The 27,513-nt window shown below is 43.5% G+C and overlaps 1 protein-coding gene across 11 annotated transcripts in view; it reads right to left on the minus strand.

Annotated features, from left to right (window-relative positions):
• The window catches only part of foxp1b (forkhead box P1b), a 161,295-nt gene that overhangs the window by 52,746 nt on the left and 81,036 nt on the right, over positions 1 to 27,513 (minus strand). For 10 of the 11 annotated variants that reach the window (XM_061727918.1, XM_061727926.1, XM_061727917.1 and 7 more), the window contains one exon: positions 270 to 491. In XM_061727918.1, coding sequence (XP_061583902.1) covers positions 270 to 491 — 222 coding nt within the window. The remainder of the gene's footprint in view (positions 1 to 269; positions 492 to 27,513) is intronic. The other variant, XM_061727927.1, reaches the window with a different exon arrangement.

The raw sequence follows: 27,513 nt of genomic DNA on the forward strand, positions 1-27,513 counted from the left end.
TCGGTGTTTGTGTGTTGCTTAATCACACATAACACAGGAGGATACATACCTAACTGCAAATTTTGCAGAGCTAATTTAAATTTCCTGTTTTGCGAACTTACTTTGGTACTTTTGCTCGCACACTGTGTTCTTGTGAGAGTTGCATAAGTTCACTTGATTTTTTTTTTTTTTTCAAATTCTGTAACCACAAAGTAAAATAACTAAAGTGGCTGATAATGAGGTGTTAATATACAGGAGATTATCTGTGAATGAGTACATGTTTACCGTACCTGTAGGCTCTGCTGCTTGTCGTTGGCTTTGGGGGATTTGCGGCCAGTGTTTTGATGAGGCTGCAGCTGCTGCTGCTGCTGCTGCTGCTGCTGCTGCTGCTGCTGCTGCTGCTGCTGCTGCTGCTGCTGCTGCTGCTGCTGCTGCTGCTGCTGCTGCTGCTGCTGCTGGTGATGATGCTGCTGCTGCTGCTGGAGGAGAATCTGCCGGGCCACTTGGAGGGCCTGATGGAGAGAAATACAAAATAAAAAGAATAAATAAACAAATAAGATGAATTTAAAAAAAAAAATCAACCCACGGACCACGAAGCTGTTGCGTGAGGCGGCCAGCCGTCTGAGCATTTTAAAGGAAGAAGGATTAGAGCTGGGGAGGCCTAAAGCTACTTGAGAACACTTTTAACAGGGAAAATCTGCCCTCTTGCCTTTTAATGGACTTAAAAAAAAAACATTACAAAGACTCTTTCAAACATTCCTATTCAAAGTCCTGAAGCTAAAGTAGATATAAACTATTAACAGATGTCACAATAAATTAACAGAGACAAAAAAGTCAACCCCAGCCATCCAGAGGAAATATATAACTGCGGATAGGTTATTCTTACAACAAATACAAATTGTGAAAGCACCTAATCTGTGCTTTAGATCGTCCTTTCACTTGTCTAGAAAGCAAATAAAAGTCTTTATGGCCGCTTCAAATATCTGTTAAAGGACACGGCCTTCTCAGTGGAAAAAAATACAGAGCAGACACATGTTTATTGCTCCAGCTACTCCCTTTTCCCTTACGATAAATAATCAAGCATGCCATCCAGAGCAAACAAAGCTAGAGAGAGCTGGGGGGAAAAAAAACACAGTGGTCTTGAAAACGGTCAGCAATACCAAGAAAAGCAAGCGTTGTGTTCCCACAGTGAGCTGGCCAGCCTCACACCTCCACCAGTAAACCATCTGGGTAAATAACTGGCCTCATTCTTTCCATGATGCTCCGGCGATTGCTGCAGTGATTACACAAACGGTTGCAGGGTGCATCCCAGCTCATCTCACAGGCTCACTATCGATCACTACTCCAGTCCCTTACTTGGGAAATTCAGAAATTGTGAATGTATTTAGCAGAATGTTTGATGAAAGGACACTGGAAAAAAATGAAATAACTAAAAAAAAAAACACACACAAAGTACAAAACAGTGAAAAGAGCAACGTGTGAATGAGTGAGTGAAACCCGTGCAAAGCGGTGTGAAAGTAAGACATCGCAGGGAACAAGACACCGAAAGCTCTGCGTTGAGATGCCAGTAAAGCGTTAATGCCACTATAATGGGAGCTTCAGACAGGACGGGGAGTGGAAGTGAACAGCTGTATGATGGTCTGTGCGTGGGCGTGGATGCTGACCCTCCCAGACACACGGCTGTCGGATGACATCATGTAGCATTAATATGACCACAGGCTACAGAGAGGCCACACTCCTTAGATTTCACCATACTTAACTTTAAAGCAGAAAAATGCAGCGTCTCTGTCTGTCTCTGTCTCTCCAGAGTCTCACACAGGGATGAAGGACATATTTCATTCTGCATATCTAACTGTTTTTGCACTGAAATTTGTGGGGGAAACCCCACACAGCAAGCACACTCATAAAGATAGTGCTAAAATTCAAACTAAGAACTCTGTGAGTAAGATTTACTTCCAAGCACGGGGTCAATATTTACATTTTACATCTTTGGTGTTATGTTTTCACTTCAAAGCACTTTAAGATTCCATGAAAAAGTGAAGTGAACTGAATTTAAAACGGCACATGAAGTCGTGTTGGGGCTGAAGACAACTATCAGAACGTTAAAAAGACAATTAATCGTAACAAAGTCCAGTTTAGTTCAACTTTTAAAGCTCCTGTTAACAATTACTTTCTGTTTTCTACATTTATAAAAAAACAAATCCCTTTTGATTTTTTTTCACTTTACTGGAAAAATAAGTTTCCAACTTCAAGAAAACAACAACTTGTTTGGGCAGTGAAATATTTCACCACAGTTACGTTTAGATTAACTGGGCCGTCGACTCTGAAGAAGAGATCATTCATGAGAAAACTCTGAAGAAAAAACTGCAGTAACGCAATCAATCACTACGCCCAAGGTGTGGTATTACGGGTAGTACTGAAGAGTAAACAATGTTGACTGTTTTCTTTTCCACTTTAACTGATGACACATGCAGTGAAATGTGTGTGCGGTGTGTGTGTGTGTGTGTGTGTGTGCGTGTCTGGGTTTACGACCGAGGGTGTTGGAACAAAGCGAGTTGAGTCAACAGGATATGATAGGAAGTTCAGACAGTAATGGATGAAAATAAACATTTCTGGGAAGTCTTTCCTCACTGTCAGTTATATGTAAAGAACAAAAAAATAAATGAAATAAACAGAAAGTGAAAGGCCAGTTGCTACGAGCGCTGACGCCGCACAGTCATGTTTTAACGTTACACCAAAACCAAAAAAAAAAAGGAATAAAGTTGCTCAACATATTAAAAGCACCCATCTAAACACAGGTAGCCTCAGGCTGGCCGCTGCTGCTGAGAGTCTGGACGGTTGTTCCTTTCTTTTCCACGTAGCATCACAAGTACGGTTTATTAACAGCGCAGAGTAACTGCAGGACAGTTATGACTCCATTAAAGTATTACCTCCAGCACGCTGCAGGGGAATTACATGGTGATTCTAAAAGCAACTCCACCTGGTTTCATGAAATAGGAACATTAGAAAGGCAGTCTCCGACATTTCACAGATTTAACAAATTAGTTTTACAATTAAAATAAGGACAATAATGATGTGACTGCAGCCTTGAACAGCAAAAGGAAGTGTCGTACACGTGGAGCAGTCTTCATCGTGCAACTTTGGGAAAACCTTTGTTTTTTTCTGTTTTTGCATGATGAGTAAACAGTAAACTGGAGCACAGACTGTGCTGTCAGCAGGCTGATAGGCAGTTATGAGGTTAAAAAGGCGGCTGGAGGCGGCATTCCTCTGAGAGGCCTGTTTTACAGAGCTAAAAAACACCTATAGAGACGTGTCACTGCAAAGTTTACAGAGCCCCAGTCCTCTGGGTTAAAGCCTCCCTCGTCCTCGAACTTGCGGAAGTGATCCGATTTTTATTTTAGTGTATTGGATGCTGGATAAATGCAAGAAATGTCACACATTGCCTGATACACGTGCACCTGCGGCATATGAAGCACTCGGAAGTGCGGGGGAGGAGGTTGAGGGATTATTGATGACTTAGAGAAAAACAAATGCTTTGACGTCAGCAATAAAAACTGTAAATGAGAACAAAGTGAACTACACATACGTCAACTTCCGTGACCCTACCGTGTTCTTCTGCTGTGTGTTCGCTCTCTTTTGTCTGTGAAGGACTGGTGACCTGTCAGGGGTGTTCCCCGCTTGACCGGTGTTCATCCAGAGTCCGAGTTTACGGCGCATTACAACCCAAAGTATGCTCCAATTAGGGGTGGGCAAAAATATCGATATGGCAATATATCACGATACTTTGCCAGCCGAATTGATATCGATACATTTAAAACATGATTTTTTTTAAATAAAAAAAAAACAAAAAAAAAAACATTTTGTTTTATAATAAATTGTGTAAAAAAAAAATTGTGTTTCAGAAAGGTTAATTCAGTACGACTTTATTGTATACATCGGCTTGAATAATATTGTTAGTGTTAATTTCATATTAAATGACAGATGACAGATTTCCTTAGCATCTTTTCACTTTCTGTTTTCAGAGCTATCATCATTATTATTGCTATTATTACTATTATTATTATCATCATCATCATCATCATCATCATCATCATCGTTATTGTTATTGTTATTATTATTATTATTATTATTATTATTATTATTATTATTATTATTATTTTGTGTAGACTTATGATACTTAATTTTGTTCTTTTTGTATAGTCTATATTCTTCGGTCAAATAATCACAATGTTGACCAGGGAAAAACCTGTGTTATCTTGTTTGTTGATTTTTGTTTGTGATTGACCGAAATAAATATTAACTAACTAACTAACTAACTATTATGTAAAAATATGAAACCGTGGATTTTACCGGTTTTTACTGTGTGGATGAAAGTTTTAAGCCAACATCTCATCTCACTTTGTATGTCTATTTACTTTACTTTTTTTATTTGCACCATAAAAGAGAAAAACAAAAACAACAACTAACAGACAAAAGTAATATGTGCGGGAGAGGTTAAAAAACCCTGTACGGGCTTATAAAAAGCACCTCCCCAAGGAAATAAAAGAATTGACAAATAAATCAACAACAACAATAATACTGGTATTCACAAAATAAAAAAGAAGCTATAACAACAGACAATAAGAAAACAAACAACATGAGCAGGGAACGCAAAAAACAAAAACATGAGTATGTAGGGTAATAATCCACATCTAACACACTGTAAAATAAACGTTTAAGAGTCTTGATTTAACAGAATATATTTAAGTCTTAACTTAAACATTTTGATATAAGAGGATGATTCAACAATGAACTGATAGGATAAATAGTTATCACGCAGGTGCTTCTTTTCCAGGTGAGTGATTCAGCAGACTGACCCTCAGGTGAAGGTGTGGGTGGTGTTAGAGAGGATGGTGTTGTGCTTGGAGCCCCTGCAGCTGCACAGCTGGATTCGGTGAGAGCTGCTCTCGACTGTCAGCTGTCTTGGTCGCGCGTTTTTATGGCAAAAATCTGTTTATCTCGCCTCTCTCCACCATCCCGGTGCACAACAGCTATTGGACATCGTTTCTACCGGTTACCGGCGCAGAAACGTCTCTCTCGCCCGCTTCAGCTTTACTGCCAAAATGGCCTTGTTTACATTCTAGAGCAGTGGTTCCCAACCTATTTTCCTTGCCCCCCCCCCCTACTTGTGTCTAAGACCAGCCAGGCCCCCCGACCCGTACGTACTAGCACCAAAATAGTCTTTAATTGAAAAAATGAACATTAATTATGTTTTTTTTTATACATTTCTCTTTGGTTTACTCTGTATACATATGAATTTGTTTTTCTCCAATGTCACCAATGTATAAAATACGCACAAAAGGACATAAAAGGACATCAAAATATTTCTGAAAAATGTCTCTTTTAATATGAGACCAACATTTTTTTTACATTTTTCCTTTAACAACCTGTCGGAGTAGATTAAATGTTGAGTAATGATATAATAATAAGGAATGAAATCATTTCCTGTGTTTGTCACCAGTGTATAAAAAACAAAACATATTCAAGACATTCATAAATTATTCATAACAATGTCTTATGAATGACTCATTCGCAAATATAATTTTTACAACTGCATCATTTCAAAGCAGACAAAGTTTTGCGCCCCCACGCGAGATCTCTGGCGCCCCCCCAGGGGGGGCCCGGACCCACTGGTCCGGGAGACACTGATCTAGAGTGTTGCACGCTGGGAATTGTGACGTTATGATCCGGAGCTCTACACCGAGCACCTGAACATCCGCTGACATCAGTAGATCAGGTTTTCTCCTGTCCAGGTCCGTGTGTCCCCAGCGTTGTCGCTGTTGTTTCGAGGGAATGCTGGGAATTACAGCCATCACTTCCCATTTATTCTTCCAGGAGTTTTTGTGAATTATTTTCTCAAACAGATAAATAATTCTGAGCTTATGACTAATCATTTGTTTTGTGAGTTAACAACTTTAAATTTGGGACAAGACCAGAAGCTGAGCTCTAAATGGAGTACTTTCGCGAGTACAGTGTATTACAGTGTACCGTATTACAGTGTACTGTGTTACAGTGTCCTGTTTTACAGTGCGCTCTGTTACAGTGTTACAGTTCATTGTTGAATCATCCTCTTCTATCAAAATGTTTAAGTTAAGACTTAAATATATTATGTTAAATCAAGACTCTTAAACGTTTATTTTACAGTATGTTAGATGTGGATTATTACCCTACATACTCTCATGGTTTTGTTTTTTGCGTTCCCTGCTCATGTTCCCTGCTCATTTGCTTTCTTATTGTCTGTTGTTATAGCTTCTTGTTTATTTTGTGAATACCAGTATTATTATTGTTGTTGATTTATTTGTCAATTCTTTTATTTCCTTGGGGAGGTGCTTTTTATAAGCCCGTACAGGGTTTTTTAACCTCTCCCGCACATATTACTTTTGTCTGTTAGTTTTTGTTTTTCTCTTTTATGGTGCAAATAAAAAAAGTAAAAATAAAGTAAAGTGTACTGTCAAATCAAGGTGTAGTGTGTTGGCGAGACTGAGAGGGACTTAATACACATATAGCCTCAGACTACGATATGGACACATTATTAACTGGAATACGTTATGTAAAGACACAGAAACCACAGACATGTCTTTGTCATCGCTGTCAGATCTTCTGTCTGTACGATGTCACAAGCGTACAGACAGAAAATCAATAATTAGCATCGTTTTATTCATCTCTGCCGCTTCAAGTCCAAACCAAATTAGGCCGACGCTGTTATAAACCCAAAGTGTTAGGGGCTCGTACATCTACAAGCGTTCAGTGTTTGTGAGTCACCACATACACAAGTACACGGACACCAGAGGTGATTCTACTTGCACCCGACGGCCATTTCATCAGACACCTGGAACGTCTCATAAGGTGGTAACAAAGACACTGCAGTTGGGTTTTCTTGTCCCTTAAAATGCTCTACTATTGTCGACATTTACAATGATTTAGAATTCCCCAACCCTAACACAATACCCCCAATGAACAACCGGCATGTATGTATTCTTGACATGGTATTTGTGAAAAGAGACGGGAGCGTCTCTCGCGTCCCTGGGCTATCACGCTGTCATAAGGGAACTACTAAGTACTGCATGTCTTTATGTGCAGCCTGCACATGTGGATTATTTACAGGCTTTGAGGTTTCCTGCTGCTAAAGCCAGCTATGGGTGTCGCACAAATCCCAGCTCAGTGCCTCGCCACACAGTCAAGTCTGCGTCTGCTGAACCCCTCGCTGTCCCTTTACCTGCGGCAACAAAACCAGACTTGTTTCAGGCTGATCTCGCTTTGTTATCACTTCAGGCAACTTACTGTAACTGAACCAACGTGACCATCAAAACCTCATCAAGCAACCAAAGAGACGAGCAGAGCTTTCAGCCACTTGGATCTAGATTAAACTCTAATCACTTTACTAACTGACGGATCGATGGACCACCAACGTGGTAACAGGTGGCAGTACGGGAGAACATGCAGGGTTCAGGGTTCGGGTATCAGGGTTCAAGCCAGGTGGTGGTAAACTACAGGACCGGCGCCGTTGCCGGGGCGTGTTGGTGTGACGCTGTGACCAAACGCCACAGCAGACATGATCAATAAACTTCAAATAGTACAAAATACAGCAGCTCGCATTGTCCTTGGTTGTGGTTTCAGAACAAGTGTATTTAAAATGCATAGAAATCTCAGCTGGTTAATGGTAAGGGAAAGATTACTTTATTCATTATTAATATTTATAAGAAATGTATCCATATCCAAAACCCTGCAAGTTCTACACAGAAAACTATGTTACAGTTCAGAAAATCACAGCTACAGCACGAGACGCTGCCAGAGGTCATTCTTCACTGCCAAAAACCAAGACACCCTATAGTAAGAGAACGGTGATGTACAGAGCTATGTATGAATGGAATTTACTTCCCAAACACTTTGAGCAAACTACCGTACTAGCATAAAATAATTCAAATTATTAGTAAAGAAACATCTCTTAAATAAATACATATAAAACTTATTTAATTATTATTATATGGCTATTGGGTTACTAAAAATGGCAATGGGTTCAAGTTACGATAAGTGATTATAACTTAAACACGTTGTCGATGACTATACATTGTTTGAATTTGTTGATGCTATTTAAAGAAGGTATGATTTTGTATTGTAATGCATTACATCTGAATGTTTCGGAATGACTGTAACCTTAATGTGAGTGTCAAAAAGAGCACTGGTCTTATTTGACAGAAATCTAGAATATATTTTGTAGAAGAATTTCCTTTTTTTTACTTTTTTTCTTTTCTATGTTTCTTTTCTTTTTCTTCTACTACCTCTTTAGGTTTGGTTTTAATTTTTGTCTTGTATTGTATATTATGTGTCAGACCCCAGGAAGAATAGCTGCAGTTTTGCTGCAGCTAATAGGGATCCAAATAAATCTTCAAACTTCAACTTCAAACCGAGGGAGTCCTTGAGTGTGAACAGGTTGCTAGAAGATCCTGATCCCTGCGGCCACCGAGAGGAGCAGGAATGAATGCGCATCTGTTTGCGAGTTGCTGCTCACAAGCGTGTTTTTTCTTGTATTTACTCCCCGACCGTCCGGCTCCGAGACAGCCAGCTACGACTATAGCAGTAACTCTTAACGCAGTTCAGATCAGAAGATAACAGGCCCTCCGGTGTTGCTCTGCAGCCTCTGTGGGTTTAATGTCAAGGTTATCTGCTCAACTTCCTGACTGACTGCACATCTCAGCTCACCTGACATTTATCACCTCCGCCCCCTGCAGCTTCTCCTCAGCAGATAAATCAGGTAAAGCTACAGGTAGGTTTGATATGTAGACATGTTGACAAAGCGCTTGGACTCCTTGTGTTTCAAACTGAAATACGTGTTTTTTTTAGTTTTTTTTTATTAGTAGTTCTGAAACAAGAAAGATATTTTGTTGCTGGCGTCTGTTTGTTTTATTTGCATTTTTCCTCAATAATACAGACGTTTATCTGCAATGCAAAGCAGGAAGTCTGATTTCCCACTAAGTATACAATTAAGGCCATTTCCAAAAAGCCACTCCACATGGAAAACAGGCCCAGCGCTCAAACCTTACACATTACACCGCTCTCGCAACAACACTCCCCCGTCTGTGTTTAGATTCCCAAACTAATTCATGTTGAATACATAAATAAATCAATGTTTTATACCCACTTCAAACCATTAGATTCCCTTCCTTAGCTGCACTTTTCAACTAATCTATTAATATTTATGAAAAGGCTAAACATTTCAAACATCCATGTTTAAACAATAAAGCTGAGTGTGCACTTACATAAGACAAAATCTGACTTCAATAAAAATCCAGTATAGCTCCCCATGAAGTCCCTCAGCTCCACCCCCTCCTTCACAGGTAACGCGGTACATCAAAATGTTCTGGGTTTTTTGGGGTTTTTTTTTTTTTGGAGGGGGGCTTTAAGAAAAACATGACAAAAGATAAGTTATTAACTGTGAGTGAGGGGCCGCCGGAGCAGGAATGATGATGGAGGGAGTGGAGCGGAGTGGGGTGACAGATGGAAGGAGAGAATAACAGCGGCAAACACATCAGAGAGAGATGAAAAAAGAGAATGCAGCAGAGAGGAGGCGAAGGCTGCAAGAGGAGCGGAGGGGAGGGTAAACAGTGCCCCAAACAGGCCGTTGGGGCACTCAGAGCCTGGTACAGAGACCCCCCCCCCCCTCCCCGTCCGCTCCCCCCTGCCCGGCGAGGTCAGCTCAGCTATGCAGTCCTGACAGCTTCCGTTTGCTGTGTGCTCTGCGTTTGTTTGGATTCCCCAGCCTTGCTTAGCCAGCAGCTTAACAACAGATGGCTAAAGAAGGCCCTCCATTCAGAGCAGCCCGGATCAGAACATCACACCAAGGAAAGTACACAAGCTGCAGACAAAACACGCCCACACAAAGTAAGTACACACATGCAAATGACCCGGATTGTCACAGTTGTGCATGCTGCAAGGAAAGGAGGCGCAAACAAGAGCTCGCTTGCTGCAAATAATCGTTACATTGGCACAAAAGGGACGAAAAAAACATATACAAGTGTGCACGAGTGAGCAGAAACACCAACACACACACACACACACACACACACACAGTGATGTCTGATGGCACCACATAACTTCCTGGGATGGTTCAATAGCCGAGGAGATCGCAGTGAAAGCATTTGTGTCCCCCAGTCTTTATTAAATGAATACTGCTTTTATTACAGCTTTAGCGCGGTGTAAACTCATAAACACCCTCCCAGAGTACAAGAGGAACTGTCAGCTAAATATTGTTTCTCTCAGGAGTCGCTCTTCCACCTCAATTACGCCTTTCAACTTCACAGGCTCTGTATGATGAAGTGGCAGTAAAAATCATTCACATTAATACACCATTGTGCATCTGCTGCTAAAGGTAATTAAAGAAGTAAATGACTCATAAGAATAGACATATTAGCCGCAAAATGAAAGGCAACTGGGCTGCCTCATGAAAATATGTACCATTAAGATACTGCATTTTCGTATTGAGGTAATCAGCTCCACTCGCCTGATGCTGATTTAATCCACTCCAGTGGAAAGTCTATCAGCCCACAGCCGCGTGTCACCGTCTCTTATGTCTGCTCACCAAGAGCCAGGCATTCTGCTGCAGCGCCGGCTGAGGAAAGGCTCCTCTCAAAGATGTGAGGTCGCACACCGTCGGAGGAACAGTCAATGCCGAGCCGTCATTGAGAGACAGATGGAGAAAAAGCACGAGGAGAAGAAAATAAAACAAGATCTAAAAAGACCTCTCATTGTTCCCAAACAAGCTGGGAACAATGAAGGAGCGAGATCCCAGCAGCTCCTCTCGGCCTGACCTCAGCTCTTTGCCCTGAGCACACAATGCCCCGGGATAACCGGCGATGAATAAGGGGATGATATCCGGCAAGTTGATAAAGTGAAAGAAAGCAGCAGAGGGATGCCAACTGGGTACTTAGACGAACTGTTACGAAAACACACGCTCCTCCAGATTGCATCTATGTTAGAAGTGTTGCATCACTTTGTAGCAAGGGAGTGTTGTGCTTGGGAAAATGTGTGCTTCCAAAGACGCAGCGTGATTCCGAGAATAGCGTGAGCAGATTTTATCATGTGTGAACGATACTGTGCAGAATGGGAAGCTCTATCCGCCCCGGTCTCATAGACCAGGACTCAACATTATTGATACTTTCAAGACTTCCGGGATATGACCGGTAAAACCCTTAAATCTTTCAATTTAGTCGTGCTGAATATAGATGAAGGCGTTCTGCCCACATCTATGGAAACGTGTGGGGAGAGGGGGGTTGATGAGAGAGTTGCCACAATCGGAGGGTGTCACGCCGCCTCGGGTCTGAACTGACGGCCTCTGCCGTCAGCTGACCACTCCGCGGCCTCGGCCACCACGGGGGATGTTGATCAACTCTCCACGATGCAACAGAAACTCCTCCACATGAACACTCCCACTCATCAGAGAGGCAGGCGGCGAGCGTGACACCGCTCACGGCTCAGCTTCACTGTTCCCTTGGAGATGGATTGGAAATGACATCTTCACAAAGAGCAGAGGAGCATCTTGCTGATTTCATTATGAAACTACGCAGAAAAACTTAGTAGTAGTACCTCAGTACCTCAGTCTCACGTCTGCCTCCACTGACGCTCACAGTGTTGCCCGGTCTTGACCTGAGACCTGAAGTTGCAAGCGCTGCTCACCAAAAACTCACAGTATGTGTGTGTGTGTGTGTGTGTGTGTGTGTGTGTGTTCGTGTGCATGCTGAATGAACATTCCTCCAAAGCAGAGAATTTACTATAAATCACCGGCCGGTCCAATTGGGTATGGATTGAGTTGCAGCGGGGAGAGACAGCTCCCTGGGAATAGCACCGTCTCTGCTGAAGTCATTCCAAGATGGGTAATATAATCATATGCCGCCAGGAATAAAGGAAGGGAAGAGGAACGGGGGGGGCGAATGCGATTGCCCCGGCCATAAAGAGGAGTAATTTCCAACAGTGTCCGGACACATCACCCGTCATGCCGGACGGTAATGTATTACAGCCTGACAGGCAGATGATGGGACACATGGAGGGCTCCCTTTTTGTGGTTTTCCCTTCTTCCAGGTATGATTAAGCCCAAATCACTTGGTGGATAGAAGAATCGGGTGGATGGAGAGACGGATGTTTGCCCTTTCTGGTGCCAACGAAGTCAAACATTAGCAGTAGACACAATCACACCAGGCGCTCCAGCTCATCCCATAAGCTGTTGTTGTTTATTTGGTTCTTTTCGAGCATCAGTGTTCAAGAAAGACCCAAGGAATGATATCCGTTTATATTTCATCATCTTATGCACATTGTGTTTGTGTATATTTGTGACTAAGATGAAGAGCAGATCACCAGTTGGTCCTAATGGGTTCACATACGTTTTCTTGCCACTGTGGGTGTTTTGTTTCTTTGGATGGAGCGAGCTTGGACCCCGTCCAGGTCACCTGAGGTAACTTCCTGCAGTTTTATGGCGTCATGTCACACGTCAACGATGACGGACTTCGCTCCCAGAGCTGGAGTGGACATCATAGCAGGGGAGAGTGAAGCTTAGCAGGATGTAGAGTTGAGGGGAAACGCCAGCAAAGTGCAAGCCGCTAGTCAATGAGAGCGGGCTGACGGAAGGTGTCGTGGAGCGCTACGAAGCGTCTCCTAAGTCAGTGGTTCCCAACCTTTTTTCCTTGGGCCCCCCCTACTTGTGTCTAAGACCAGCCGGGCCCCCCGACCCGTACGTACTAGCACCAAAATAGTCTTTAATTGAAAAAATGAACATTAATTATGTTTTTTTGATACATTTCTCTTTGGTTTACTCTGTATACATATGACTTTGTTTTTCTCCGAAGTCACCAATGTATAAAATACGCACAAAAGGACATAAAAGGACATCAAAATATTTCTGAAAAATGTTTTAATATGAGACCACAATTTTTAACATTTTTCCGTTAACAACCTGTCGGAGTAGATTAAATGTTGAGTAATGATATAATAATAAGGAATGCAATCATTTCCTGTGTTTGTCACCAGTGTATAAAAACACAAAAAATATTCAAGACATTCATAAATTATTCCTAACAATGTCTTATGAATGACTCATTCGCAAATATAATTTTTACAACTGCATAATTTCAAAGCAGACAAAGTTTCGCGCCCCCCCAGAGATCTCTGGCGCCCCCCAGGGGGGCCCGGACCCCAGGTTGGGAGACACTGTCCGAAGTGACCGCCTACCCGGCTCTGCTACAGCCACGCATCAAGTCTATTCTGGCGTTGGCGTGAGCGGATTTTCTGGGAGTCCACTGGAAACTGGGTTTCATGTCTGTTCATCCACATATCCATCCATCCGTTCATTCTCCAGCCGTCTCCTCCCTCCTTCAACTCCTACAGCCTCGACGTATCGACACAATACACTCAGAGCCCTCTTCTCTGTGGAAACACATCCACTTGGAGGATCTGGAGATGTCGGGTGGTTCGTCCATCTTGGCTCATTTGATGCAGAACATCCAAAAAAAAGTCAACCAGGAGGGTCTCAGAACACCGAAGTCTGCTCAGAGCCCCTGAACTGGGCTTTATGGGGGAAACCCAGGAGCTCGTTTCACACTGTGAAGGATCTGTTGGCGTCTAATGTGAGACAACAAGCGGTTTGTGCCGGAGGCCATCAGAGCACGACATGCTTCTCCTGGACTCACCAGTATTGTTGGAATTGTATCCGGCACCAAAACAGGCGGGCAGAGCGGACGCTTCTGGGATGTTTCCAGACTGACCAGTGAGACCACGCCCATCCACAGGGATGGAAGAGATTCAGGATTTATGAATCCAACCTGGTTGAAACTAGGGCTGGGCGGTATGGACTAAAAAATGTATCACAATAATTTCTGGCATTTATCCTGATAACGATAAAAAAAAAATACCAATTCAACTCCACCTTTGTAACTATAAATCTATCACCACATTCAGTCTTTCGAGCCCCCAAAACACTGCTCTAAAAGATACTAAATACTACTAAACGTCATCAATGGGAATTTATCCTTCCTTCCTTCCTTCCTTCCTTCCTTCCTTCCTTCCTTCCTTCCTTCCTTCCTTCCTTCCTTCCTTCCTTCCTTCCTTCCTTCCTTCCTTCCTTCCTTCCTTCCTTCCTTCCTTCCTTCCTTCCTTCCTTCCTTCCTTCCTTCCTTCCTTCCTTCCTTCCTTCCTTCCTTCCTTCCTTCCTTCCTTCCTTCCTTCCTTCCTTCCTTCCTTCCTTCCTTCCTTCCTTCCTTCCTTCCTTCCTTCCTTCCTTCCTTCCTTCCTTCCTTCCTTCCTTCCTTCCTTCCTTCCTTCCTTCCTTCCTTCCTTCCTTCCTTCCTTCCTTCCTTCCTTCCTTCCTTCCTTCCTTCCTTCCTTCCTTCCTTCCTTCCTTCCTTCCTTCCTTCCTTCCTTCCTTCCTTCCTTCCTTCCTTCCTTCCTTCCTTCCTTCCTTCCTTCCTTCCTTCCTTCCTTCCTTCCTTCCTTCCTTCCTTCCTTCCTTCCTTCCTTCCTTCCTTCCTTCCTTCCTTCCTTCCTTCCTTCCTTCCTTCCTTCCTTCCTTCCTTCCTTCCTTCCATCCATCCATCCAAATGTCATCAATGGGAATTTATCGTTTTTACCGCGAGATGACAAATTTTTACCGTGGGGAATTTTTTTGACGGTTTATCGTGAACGGTAAAATATCGCCCATTCCTAGTTGAAACCTTATTTCTGATGTGTTTACAGTATTTTCTTTGCTTTCAGTCTCGGCTTAATTAGTAAGTAGAGTGCAGAGTGGCGGCAGAATCGTTCCCCCCTCGACCTGCTCTCATCGCTGAGACCGGCGGGCCCGCAGGGTCCCATCAACTAGAGGAGATGATCCCAACCAAATGTTCTCAGCTCAGCGTGCTTACAGAAACACGTGATAGAGATGTCAAAAGAATAAAAGTGAAGAAGCAAGAAGACAACAAACAGAACCCACTGGAACCTGATCCGAATGAGCACAACTGGATGAATAATTTGCCCAGATGTTTAATTTTCATTGATGAGCGAACATTACACATACGCAATTAATCACAATCCCCCTGTTTTCAAGCGTGTGACTAAAAACACGACGTCCATAATTGAGAGGTGGAGGGAGAATGCAGAAAGCAGGAGCAGCCCAAACAACCAGCACTGCAGGAACCAAGGGCATGCGGGCTATAGAGCCGCTGGGGTGCCGGGGCGGTGGGTGGGGGTGGGTGGGGGGATGACAGACTGCTGTTCACCTCCATTAGCTGCTATGTGAGAGGGGTGCATCTAGCAGCACACGACCTGTGAAGAATCTTAGATCTCACTCTATCTTGGAATGGGGGCTGCCGCATTAATTCTAGGAAACTGTAATCTCTCGAGCAAATCAAATTACTCTCATTAAGCCAAGAAGAAAACTGCCTCTGTAATAAGTATGTATAAAAAGTATTTATTACCAATAATCACCTCTTTAATATGAGTGAGCTTACAATGGCTTTATTTTTGCTGATTAGGTTTAAAAATTGGGAAACAAGGAAGGGCACAAACTCACGGACACTTACACAACACACACACAACACACACAACACACACACTAATACACAGCTCATGGAGTTTATGAGAGCGCTTGATACAGTGATTAAAGGGGAGGGTGGAAGGATACAGTGCTGGAGGGCCTTGGAGAGGACATGCCTCACCTAGTCATAAAAACACACCTCTGTCTTTAGGCCGGCACCAGAACCGCTCAGCGGGTTCACTTGGAGGTGAATCGGTGAAGAATTCACATGCAAATTTTGCACATGTCATCTCCTCCACGGCACACGTGTAGCCGCGCAGCGTAACCTGGCGCGTGCACGCCCACCGACCGGCAGGTTTGTGAAGGTTGGTGAGTCCAGCGTCACTTACTGGTGCATTTACGAGCCAGACTTCTTCCAAAAAGCCGCCTGAACCTTAATGTCCTGCATGCTGCATTTCAAAAAGAATAAATATCACTGCTGGCAAAACGATCAGTGAGATGTTTCCTGCTCTTCCAGGATGTGACATCACGCTGCCACGTGCGGTTGCTGTGCTCCCCTCCCTCCCTGTTTCTAATAGTTGATTCTTTCTTCACAAAACCAATTAATTACACCTAACTGACAGTTAACAAAACACATCAAAATGGGTGATAAGAAAAAAAAAAAAAGATTTATCTCCACAAAATCAATTAGGACTGAGGGTCAGTGGGTCATTCATTTACTGGTTCAGCATAATTACCTGTTTTCTTCCCCTCATTTACTTCTTTATTCATCTGGGACACTGATGTCCCTGCAAAGCAAAAGAACACTATTTTTGTGATTATTCAAATTAAACATGGACTCCTGAGAGGAAACGTCTGCTGAACTACGAAGCAGCAAAGCTGATTTGCTCTGAAAACAAAACCAGGGGTTTCTAGTAGACGTCGGCCTCCACTCTCCAGCCGCCACGTTTCAGTAGGACAAACATTGGAAATCGCAAATTGATCTAAGAAGTATGAATTATGAGGAGAAATATACCGAAGCGCCTGTGCTTATGCCTCCACCGGCACGCCGACACGTTACAGACGCATTACGGGCTCGTTGCAGACGCGTTACAGCGGTTTCTGCTGCCTTGTGGCCACAAATCACTGCCGCTGCTTGTTTGACTGCCGCTCAAGGAAGCCACATCTGCTGCGGCGTGCTTCGCTGCGGATGGACGGAGAGAAAAGAGAGGGAGCAGGGGGATCACGGCTCACTTTATCTTTTATTTCCTTTTAGCATTTACTACCGAGCTTTAATAAACGGCGAAGGTGTTGGTCTTTTAACAGACAGGAACGTTTATCACGTTCAACACATAAAAGGCGGCTCCGTTGCTCTGCCTGCAGAACGTCACATTAACACTTTGTAAACATCCACCCATAAAGATAATTATTTTGATTGCGAGACTCTTGCAAAGCTTTTTTCTTCCCCTCCTCAACATCTGGTTGAAATATGGGGCAAGTGCAGTTTCTGGCTCCTGCTCAGGTGGTTCAAATCGGCTGCACGCGTTCACACACGCTCGCACAGATACACACATACGCGTAAATAGATTGGTAAGTAACCAACCACCACCCCCGCCCCACTTTATTTTTTTTCCCACTTGTGGCAACTCAGCGAAAAAGGCAGAAGCTGCGGCTCCCCACTTGGCACCTGGCAGGAAGTGATCCTTCTCTCTTCAGCCAGAGAGGTGGCTGGGACAGGCCAGGACTCGCTGCTGCGTTCTGAACGAGCCGGCCGATGCCCCGGCAGGCACGTTGTTGGAGGGTTTTCATCCCAAATGAGCCAACAAAAACGTGAAGTCACCTGGAGTCTAAAACAAACATCTCTCAGGGCACCATTCTTGGTCTAAGAGAAACAATTTAGAAAAAACTAAAAAGGCATCAGAAGCGTTTTCCCCCCATCAGAACTCAGTGATGGGCTGGCGGCTCTGACAGAAGCACATCAGAGGAGGGGAGGCCTCCAGAGGGGACGGGAGCACCGGAGACTGTGATAATTGACCGAGATGCTGCGACCACGGAGCCCCCTGTCCCCTCACCTCCAAATCCCAGTGGCCCTGTTTTCAATTTAACACAGTACTTGAGCAGATTCTACTCGTTGCAGGGCTAAGGCACATCTTTGACACTTTTACATTAAAACGACCCGGCCGTCTGCCGATTGCAACCAAAGAAAAAGGAATCCCTCTGCTGCTACTCTTGCTCCTGATGTATAGTGGGTGGGTAAGTGAGAGGGGTGTCCATTTCCTGTCCCTCCTTTCCCTCCAGAACAGACACAAATAACTCACAGCCTCCTGAGCCTATCTTGATTTCATTCCAGCAGATAAGGACACCATTTATTGTTTTCATTGAGCTGGAGTGCTAAGACAGAGAGCACCAAATTACTCTCAGATTGAGATAAATAGACCACAAATCGCTAATTCAATCCATCTTCGATGCTGGTGATGTTTTGAAGAGAGGGGTTTGTCAAAAGATTACAGAGTGAAACGAGAATATGGTGGTGTGATAGTGGCTGGAGCTAAAACAAAAATAAGAGAGAGACTGACTGAAACCCCAGTTAGTATTCCCTTTGGAGGAGCTGAGGGCTCGGACAATATTATTAGCCTTAAATATGAAACATTACTCAAAGTGCATCTTTCAGAGCTGTGATGAGCAGAGGTGTCAAAAGTATTCACATTCATTACTCAGGTATAAGTATAGATACTAGAGTTTAAAAATACTCCTGTAGAAGTTGAAGTATCAACTCAAGTTTTTTACTCAAGTAAAAGTATAAAAGTACTGGTTTCAAAACTACTTAAAGTATAAAAGTAAAAGTAATGTAAGGGGGAAAAAAGCCATTAAGGACAAAAGCCATTGAAAATGAATGCATCTTAGTATAATGCAAATATATTAAAGAACCATATATGTGTACTATTGAGCATTAACATGTGTTTCAGAGAGCAGGAGATATGATGACTAGTTGCCTATAAGTATTGTAATGGTGCAAAAAGTCAAACTTCAGAGGCATGTTATCATTTATCCTAACCTTTATTGGAATGTACATCCAAGTTTAGTTGCAGGAATCTGAGGGAACGGATGTAAGAACAAAACTGGACAAGAACATCTGAAACAACCACAACCAAATTCACTCTATCCGGATGGAGCAATTTAACTGGATAGTTTTTATTAAAGGCTGAAATGAAATAGAGTAACGAGGCTGTTTTTAAAATGTAAAGAGTAAAAAGTACAGATAATTGCGTGAAAATGTAAGGAGTAAAAGTAAAAAGTCGTCTGAAAAATAATTACTCCAGTGAAGTATAGATAACCAAAATTTGTACTTAAGTAAGGTAACGAAGTATTTGTACTCCGTTACTTGACACCTCTGCTGATGAGCGGAATAATATGTCACGTATGGACTGATAGGATGCAGAGCGGTGTGTCCAGGGAGTGTGTATGAACCCAGTTGCAGCGCGGCAGTTAAACACTGATCTGGTCATCTTGTCCCATGACAGGCAGATCACTCAGGCAGATCACTCAGCCAGCCAGCGATGCTCGGCTTCGGCTCCGGCTCGAGCAAGCATTACACCCCTGCACTTTTGCAGAGAAGATGTCAGCCGGGCCAAATCTGATCAACAAATACACTTCTCCTGTGCCGTACCTATCTGGGATGATGATGACATCATGTGGAAGTAAGAAAAGTGATGGAGACAGCACGAGGAGAAGGAGACAGGGTGAGACCTGCAGCACCAGCTTCCTCTGGGGCGCCGCTTCTTAAAGGCAAAGCGTCTCCACTGGAAAGCCAGGAGACAACATGCTGATTTATTTTAATAAGAGCCATGTGCCTTGCAACGCCCCCTCTCCAACATCAAAGAGACGAGCATTTACATGCTGAGCTTGTCCAACGTTAATAATCAAAAACCCGAATTAAAAAATAAAAAAAGTGTCTGTCCAGCGATGTAGCGGCTGAAACACAATCCTCACGTTGAAATGACATTTCTAATGATGCATTAAAAATGAATTACTATCATGCACTTGCTATTAAAAGATTCCAGAAATTTGTATTATGCAAAGAGAAAAAAATAAATATAGTGTTGAGTTTGCAGATAAGAGGTCTGTAATTAGGAGTAGTACTCCTGCGGTGGAAAACATTTGAAGAATAAACCTGGAATAGTTTGCTTCTTTCTCTGTTGCCCTACAGATATTTTACATTATTCAATTCAAAATACCATCTTTCTGATTCCAACTTTTTTGCATGTTAATGTTTCATGAAAGCCCCCTGGCTATCTATGGGCACAATTATTAGATATCTGCAGAGAGAAATTGAAAAATTTATCATACTCTCAATTTTGTACTTCTCTGATCCTGGAAATGGAATTGAAGAGCTGAAGGTTCTCCGGCATAAACACCTCCATCCAAACACCAACACACAACACACTGCTCAACGGGCTCGTCGTCCTGTGTTTGTACTTGATGAGCAGGAAACTTAGAAGCATGTCGCAAATACTGAATTCACCCCAAAAAGTAAATAAAAGGTTATATATATCAGGGCTGTCAAGTGTGATACACGAGATAAACGCACTGATCAGGAAAAAGACGCTGAGCCCGGCCTGTAGTTCGGAGACCAAGAAGCGATGCAGCTGAAATAGATCGTAAAATAAGATGCATGAAGAATCGGTCACGTGACCTCTTGAGTTTGTTAAGAGCAGTTTTGAAATTAATTTTTCCTGTAGACTGTAAATATAGAAAGAGCCCACGTATTTTTCCCTTGTACGGCATGCCATGTTGCCTTTGAAGTTGATGGGGACACGCCCAGCGTATGTCCATCAAAGTTTGCTGGAGGACGCTCACAGCAGAATGTCCAGGTTCAGATGTAATCCGACTGGGTTAGTATAAACTACAGATTACTTCCTTAGCTTAGTTTAATGACAATGAAATAAGGAGGAAGTGATGACGGCTAGCTATTGGCTAAGCCGCCTGTCAATCAAAAGGATACATTATTTTGTATTAGAATAACTCAGTTCTTGAGTGTTGGACCAAAGTTTGACATATTTAGACTTATTTATTATTCATCTATAATTTCTTCACATATTCTACTCAACAGAGCACAAACACACAAACACACTCTCCAAAGACATCTCCCACTCTTGTCAGGTACGACACGTCTGCTCGCTAACCACATTAAACTAAAGCTGCTACTTCTGCTTCCTGGCAAAGTTAGCGATGAGAGACAAATTGACAATTAATAAGAGCGACATTTTAGCAACGTCTGAAGTGATGAAGGACGGGTAACAACATGGAGGCAGCAAAGGCAGGTGAGCCGAATAACAACGCTCACTGTACTGAACGCCAACCGGCCGGCAGCTCGTTGTCTCTGTAACGATCATTTACTGGTAGAAAAAACTAAATCAGTAACATTAGCCTATGCTCCATGTTTTATGTGTGATGAGGTATTACACTGCAAAAACTCAACATCTTAACAAGAATATTTGTCTTATTTCTAGTTAAAATGTCTCATTTTTAGTCAAAAGAAATAATCTCATTACACTTAACAAGACTCATCACTGGAAAAAACAACAATTTTTCAAGATAAATCTTGTCCCCATTTTTGTCAGATTTTTCTACTTATTTCAAGTGAAAATTTACTTGAAACAGGTGAAAATTGTCAAATAAGTTATTTTACTGGTAATGACTCTTTTTTGACTAAAAATGAGACATTTTAACTAGAAATAAGACAAATATGGAGTATCCCAAGAACCAGCGGTAGCAGTACAACTCTAACAGGACCCTAACAAAACAGCTGGCCATTCTTAGCAGCACTGGAATGACCTCCAGGCGTGTGCATGTGATGTCCAGTTCACCCATGTACGCTGGTGTCTCGCCCAACCACAGCCCTACTGTTGCTCCTCAAACTCAAACACACTGAACATCCCAGAGAAATGACCTTGGGATCGTGTTGGACATCGGCCAACCAGGGGTCACCCATCCACCAGGCCCGCTGGCGTACACAACATCAACAGCCTCTCCAAACAGCTCCTGCTTTAACGTCTGCCCAGAAGCAGCGCGGCTGCCTTTTGTCAACTCACCATCTCCTACGGCATGTCATCCAGCTCTAATCAAGCAGAAAATGGTCATAAATATTTCTCTCTGCTAGATTTCACATTCACATTTCACGCAGGGACATGATATTTCCCTCCTACCTCCGGGGAGTACCTAATGCAGAAAACAGTTACTTATATTCAAGGCTCATGTTTCTTGAGTCAAATGCAGAACATATTCCCCATTTACAGGGAGAAAAAAGGGGGAGGAAGAAAAAATAGGGCAGGGGGAACATAAAGGACTGTCTTATTTTCTGTGCCATTTACTTCCACCGCCATCCCATTATATCATGTCAGAGACTGTAAACAACAAACACCAACAGCGTATCAGGGGCCGCGGAAACAGCAGGATACAATCTTTTGGAGGTCCATCATCAACTGGGGAGGAAAGAAACCATTTATTCTTTTTATTGTTCATTTAAATAACATATATCCTTTTTGTGTACAGAGAAAAGGGTTGCACGAGGATTTATAGGAACCATTGTCTCTGGACTGGCCAAGTATTTACGGCAGATGTCATTCACAGGATGCCGAGCTGCCATCAATGTTATTTATGACGAGACAACCCATCTCGGCATATCATTTTCTAAATGGTACACAGCTATTCACCAGCGGATACTGACCTGTGCCATTTTTCTCTCAAATAGAGGCCGTGTCACCGCTGAGCGCGCAGTGGGGTTGTTATTAATCACCGATGCAAACTTTGATGGGTGGAAACATGTCGAGCAGACCTGTGCACGGCGGAGCTGTCTGTGCGTGTTTACTTCAATCAAGGCTCCTTTGGTCATCCCAAACGGGAGTTTATCATTTTCTGTGCCGTATGCCAAAAATGGAGTTGTTAGCCGTGTGTCATGTCGTTATTGGAACGCAGCCGTGGCACGTCCTGTTATTTACTCGCCATGTCAGGTAGCAAATGCTGTTAGTACATGTAGCTTGTAATAAAGAGTTTAGAAGAAGAAATGCTTTTCGAGGGTTGAAAGGTTGGGAAAAGAGAGAAAATGCATCCGATGCGTTGATGTGTGCGTGGCCGCCACATCCATGGATCATATCCAAAGTAGCATGTTATGAGCACCTGTCAATCTGGGAAATACCATTCCTGTCACACGTCTACGTGCACAATGATACCTACATATGAAGAAGAAACGTGTCTCACTGTATTGGAATGTTGAATTGAACTGAATATTTGATCACCATCCATCCATCCATCCATCCATCCATCCATCCATCCATCCATCCATCCATCCATCCTATTTGGATTCATGGGGTCTGATGGAGCCCAAATAAAGCTACTACCTGCTCCGATTCTGTTATGCCAAATTGAATACAGTTTGGCCCTTTGGACAAATTAACATTGAGTTATTTTCATCCTTAGCAGAGAGATCTGAAATACTCATAAAACTGACATTTATACTCTTATCAAATCAGACCTCAACTAGAGGGGAAAAAGCAACATCTTAACGAGTAGTCAGTGGGAAAGATGAATTCATTTCAAGTCGGGGTGTCCAAACCTTTGACTGGTACCGTCGACGTGTATACGGAAAAGACAATTAGCCCAAGAAGCACCAGGGGAGGAAGAAAGGATTAACCAATCAGCTCCACGAGGCTGACAGCGGTGTCAATCTGCTACCAGATGAATGCATTCGTCTCTCGAGGTCGGTTAAGGAGACAGATTCAACTTGAGTCGTGGTTGGGTGGGGTGTGTCCCACCTCTCCCTTTCCTAACCCTAACCCAGACTACCTCTGCCTCGGATGTGCAACATCAGTGCCTCGTGAGCCGAAAGAGAAGGCACGACGGCTGTTCTGAAGACCCAGAATTCCTCTGGAGTCACCAGGGCTCTGCCAGGCGCAGCCTGGTGCCAAGCGTGAGCACGGATCTCTATTACCTGAACTGTGCCATACGAGTATGAAAATATAAGAGCCAGGCTCACGACAGGGTTTTCACATTAGCCCGGGCGTGTAAGTGCACACACACCAGCGCGTGCACGTTAACACACACCGACGCGTGCACGTGCACCGAGCTTTTTATTTTATTCCGTGTTATTGTCCAGGCAGATTCACAGTAGATGAGGCATTTCTGTCTGTTTATTTCACACATGCACCCCAGGAAGAACGAGAAGAAGAGGACGGATCTTCCTCAAACAAATATGTGTTTGAAAAGACGGCGGCGCCGGTTTCAATTTCAATAGCTCATTTAACCCTTATCTGTCCAAATCCTTGGGGTCTATTCTATGTTAATTGGATCTACATTGCACTAGCATTGGGGGTGTTAACAAGCACAGTCTATGAATATTAATTACCCTGAAGTTTTCTGCACAGGAAAGACTTTACTAATACATATTAATTCTATGAAGTTTTTAAAGTAGTGCTCTCATTAAAAATAAATAGGCGCTGGTCTTGAATGTTTTCCCAGGAGGAAGTGTGCATCCTTAAGTCTATCCCTGACAAATTGGGTCAGATTGGCTAATCTTGAAAAATAGCTTCTTCTTAAAATGGCATTATTATTCAGCTAAGTGTAAACATTGAAGAGGGCTCTTGTTTAAATGCTGTTTTGACAGCGGCCATTAAAGCTAGTCGTGTCTGAGCGTGTACTTTCCCAACGCGCGGCCTCCCGAGGGCCCCGTTAAAATGCTTACTTATTTACACCACTAAACACACAAGTTGCTCAGCTAAACAGTGCAGAATTACTCTGCCAGCCCGCGTGTGCATGTGTGAGGATGCGTCCGTGTGTGGACGCGAGGCGTTCCGGAGGCGCTTGTTGGCTACTTTAAATAAAACATTGAAGATGCATTAGTCCTCTGGCTAGTCGAGGCCGCTCGCCGAGCCATTTAGGACGAACCGGTGCAGATGTATTTCCCAGCATGCCTCCAGCCAGCTGCCTCAGACACCTGCTCAAAGTTTAGAGTTGCCCACTTCAGCACAAACACACAGAGCGAGCCATCAAAGGCCATCCGGGCGGCACACAAAGCCGGCCCGCCCCGCTCCTCCTAATGATACCAGCATGCTCGGGCAATCGCTTACCTGGGAGGTATCTGCCTGCACACCTTTCACAGTTACCTCATCCACACGCTGTCCTCTGCTAAACCCTGCACCTTCACTCATATTCGTCTTATTTTCTAGTTAAAATGTCTCATTTTTAGTCAAAAAAAAGACTCATCCCTGGAAAAAACAACAATTTTTCCACCTGTTTCAAGTAGATTTTCACTTAAAATAAGTAGAAAAATCTGCCAGTGGAACAGGATTTTTTTTTGCTTGTAATGAGAAGATAAATCTGTCCCACTGGCAGATTTTTCTACTTATTTCAAGTGAAAATTTACTCCTCCTAATGATACCAGCATGCTCGGACAATCGCTTACCTGGGAGGTATCTGCCTGCACACCTTTCACAGTTACCGTACCTCATCCACACGCTGTCCCCTGCTAAACCCTGCACCTTCACTCACAGCACACTGATGTGTTACACTTTTTTCTTCAAATACTCGGCGATGTGTGGTGGTAATAACTATTTTTTTTTTATAATGTTTGTGTTCAATGTTTGTTTGGTGAAGTGACTGAATAAAGAATTTCAATCAATCAAAATCAAGCCGTCTTTGTCAACCATCACTCCTCACCTGATCACCGCTGGTACCGTCAGAGGCTCTACTTCACCAGGTCAGTGAGTAAATGTGGTGGGGGGGTTGCTGCGCGCCTGTTTGCCCCCCCGCGTGTCCGTTCTGACAGCAGCCGCGATGCCAAACAAGCCGTTGTGACCCCCCCCCACCCCCCGCCCACATAAGCAGGGTGTGTAAACAGGATGTGAACCTGAGGAACACTCAGCTATTTTAAAACCGTGGGCTTGGGCACACATGCAACCTGGGCTTCATCTGGTCTCGGTCGGAAAGCGGCGGCTGGAGGTAGACTCAACAACACGGATGAGTTCATAGGCCTCCGTCTTGGAAGGCTTCCACAGGACAAAGAAGAGGCGGTGGGTGGTTTACCTCCGCAAACCCCACCAACAAAACCTGGGGGACAAAAGGATCTGAAAGGTTGCACCTAGACTAAAGATCTTTCCTCCAGCGCGGAGAGGAAAAACAATGCAAGCAAGTGTTTTAGAGGAGGACTGATCCATGCAGGGGAAAGTGTGAGTCTTCTTTTCACTGACACAGACTGTTTCTTCCTTTAATAATTATTTCCCTTTTTCCCAACCCAGCGACGCATCACTGTTCCATTTTCACCTCCGTGCGTGTGATTATTAATCAGATCACACATCAATTGCCAGAACCAGCAAAGAAATTCAGCCTGTAATAAAACTGTCATGTGCTGTGCTATAAAGACAGATGTTGCCAGTTGTGTGATAACATAATTAAACTGTTCTGTGAGGGATTCCATAAAATTATTCAAATTGGACGAGCGCTATCATTTTACCAATAAGCAATTTGGGGCAATATGCAGTGTCATAACACTGATGTTATCCTCGCCGCCAGATTTTCCAATAAGTTGGAGCCTCGGCCGGCCTCCTGTGGCAACATGGAGACACCTGAGAGCCGCTGGGGGTGGAGGAGCAGTTGCTGTGTGGAGGCACCTGTGTGTGTGTGTGGGTGTGTGTGTGTGTGTGTGTGTGTGTGTGTGTGTGTGTGTGTGTGTGTGTGTGTGTGTGTGTGTGTGTGTGTGAGAGGTGGCGGTCCAAGAGCAGCAACAGTGTCATCACACGTGGTGAATACCAGGGATACCCTGATCCTACGGTGCATAACTCTACACTAGGGCTGGGGATCGATTCAAATGTCAAGAATCGATTCGATTACGATTCTTAAGATTTAGAATCGATTATCAAGATTTGATCCGATTCCGATATTGATTTGGGTTAGTGTTATTAAAACTGTTTTTTCAGCTGTTGCATGAATTATATAACTGTCTAGTTACGCAACATATTAATACTAGTATTATATTGAGATTCAACAGCAAGTATTGCAGCTAATGATGCTGTAAGGACCAATCAGCTCCCAGAATGCTGATAGAACTGCTTTCAGAAACATCATGTGGGTCAGAATTATCAAACAGATCCAGGGAGGAAACAGAGACGGATGAAATCGGGTGTATTTTTTTAGCATTTTATGCAGAAGTAACCCCAAGACAGTATATAAAGTAATGAAATATAGACAATTTATGCAAGTATAACTGAAAACTTCTATGTTTTCATACCATTAAACATATTTAAAGGCAAAAACATGGCACCAGTTATTCTCATGTCCAACAAAACATTCCTTTTTTGGGCATAAACAAAATAATACCAAAAGTTGTAATGTAAATGAAAAAAAACAAACAAAAAAAACAGCCTGAACTCCATCTTGCCCTGGAGCAGAGCAGAGATGTGAGGCGGGCCGAGCCCCCTGCCCCCCCTGACCTGCTCTTGCTACTCTGTTAGCTTGACCGTTAGCCCGTGAGGGCCCGTGAGGGCCCGAAGGCCGACGGCAGCAGCTTAACACGTGAAGGCCCGGCCTTCGCGCCTCTGCTCCGCCTGAGCGTTTGCTGCATTTGCTGCACATCTGTGCTTGCGTCCTGAGCCTCCCGGTGCAGCGCGGTCCCTGGAGCTGGGAAGGGCAGAGCCTGCTCAGGGAGGATACAGCCGGCGGTTCAGCCGTAAGACCTGCCTTCTGCAAACAGGAAATCTGTGCTCGCTCAGCTCTTTCTGTGGCCACTGTGATGTGTGTCGCTCTCCCCGCTCTGTACGTGAAACCAGAACCCCCCAAACCCCAGCCCCGACCCCCGAGCCCATCTTACATCCTACACAACTACAGTATTCATCTGCTTCATTCTGTCTTTTGTGTGTACGACACGAGCGAGAAGAAACCAGATATTTTAGAAATCTGTCAGAATCTTTTAAAAGGCTCTAGGACATCAATGTTTAATGATCTCCACTCCTATCACGGGGAACAAAGCGGCTGGT

The sequence above is a fragment of the Cololabis saira genome, chromosome 8 (assembly GCF_033807715.1).
Source record: "Cololabis saira isolate AMF1-May2022 chromosome 8, fColSai1.1, whole genome shotgun sequence".
NCBI classification, from domain to species: domain Eukaryota; kingdom Metazoa; phylum Chordata; class Actinopteri; order Beloniformes; family Belonidae; genus Cololabis; species Cololabis saira.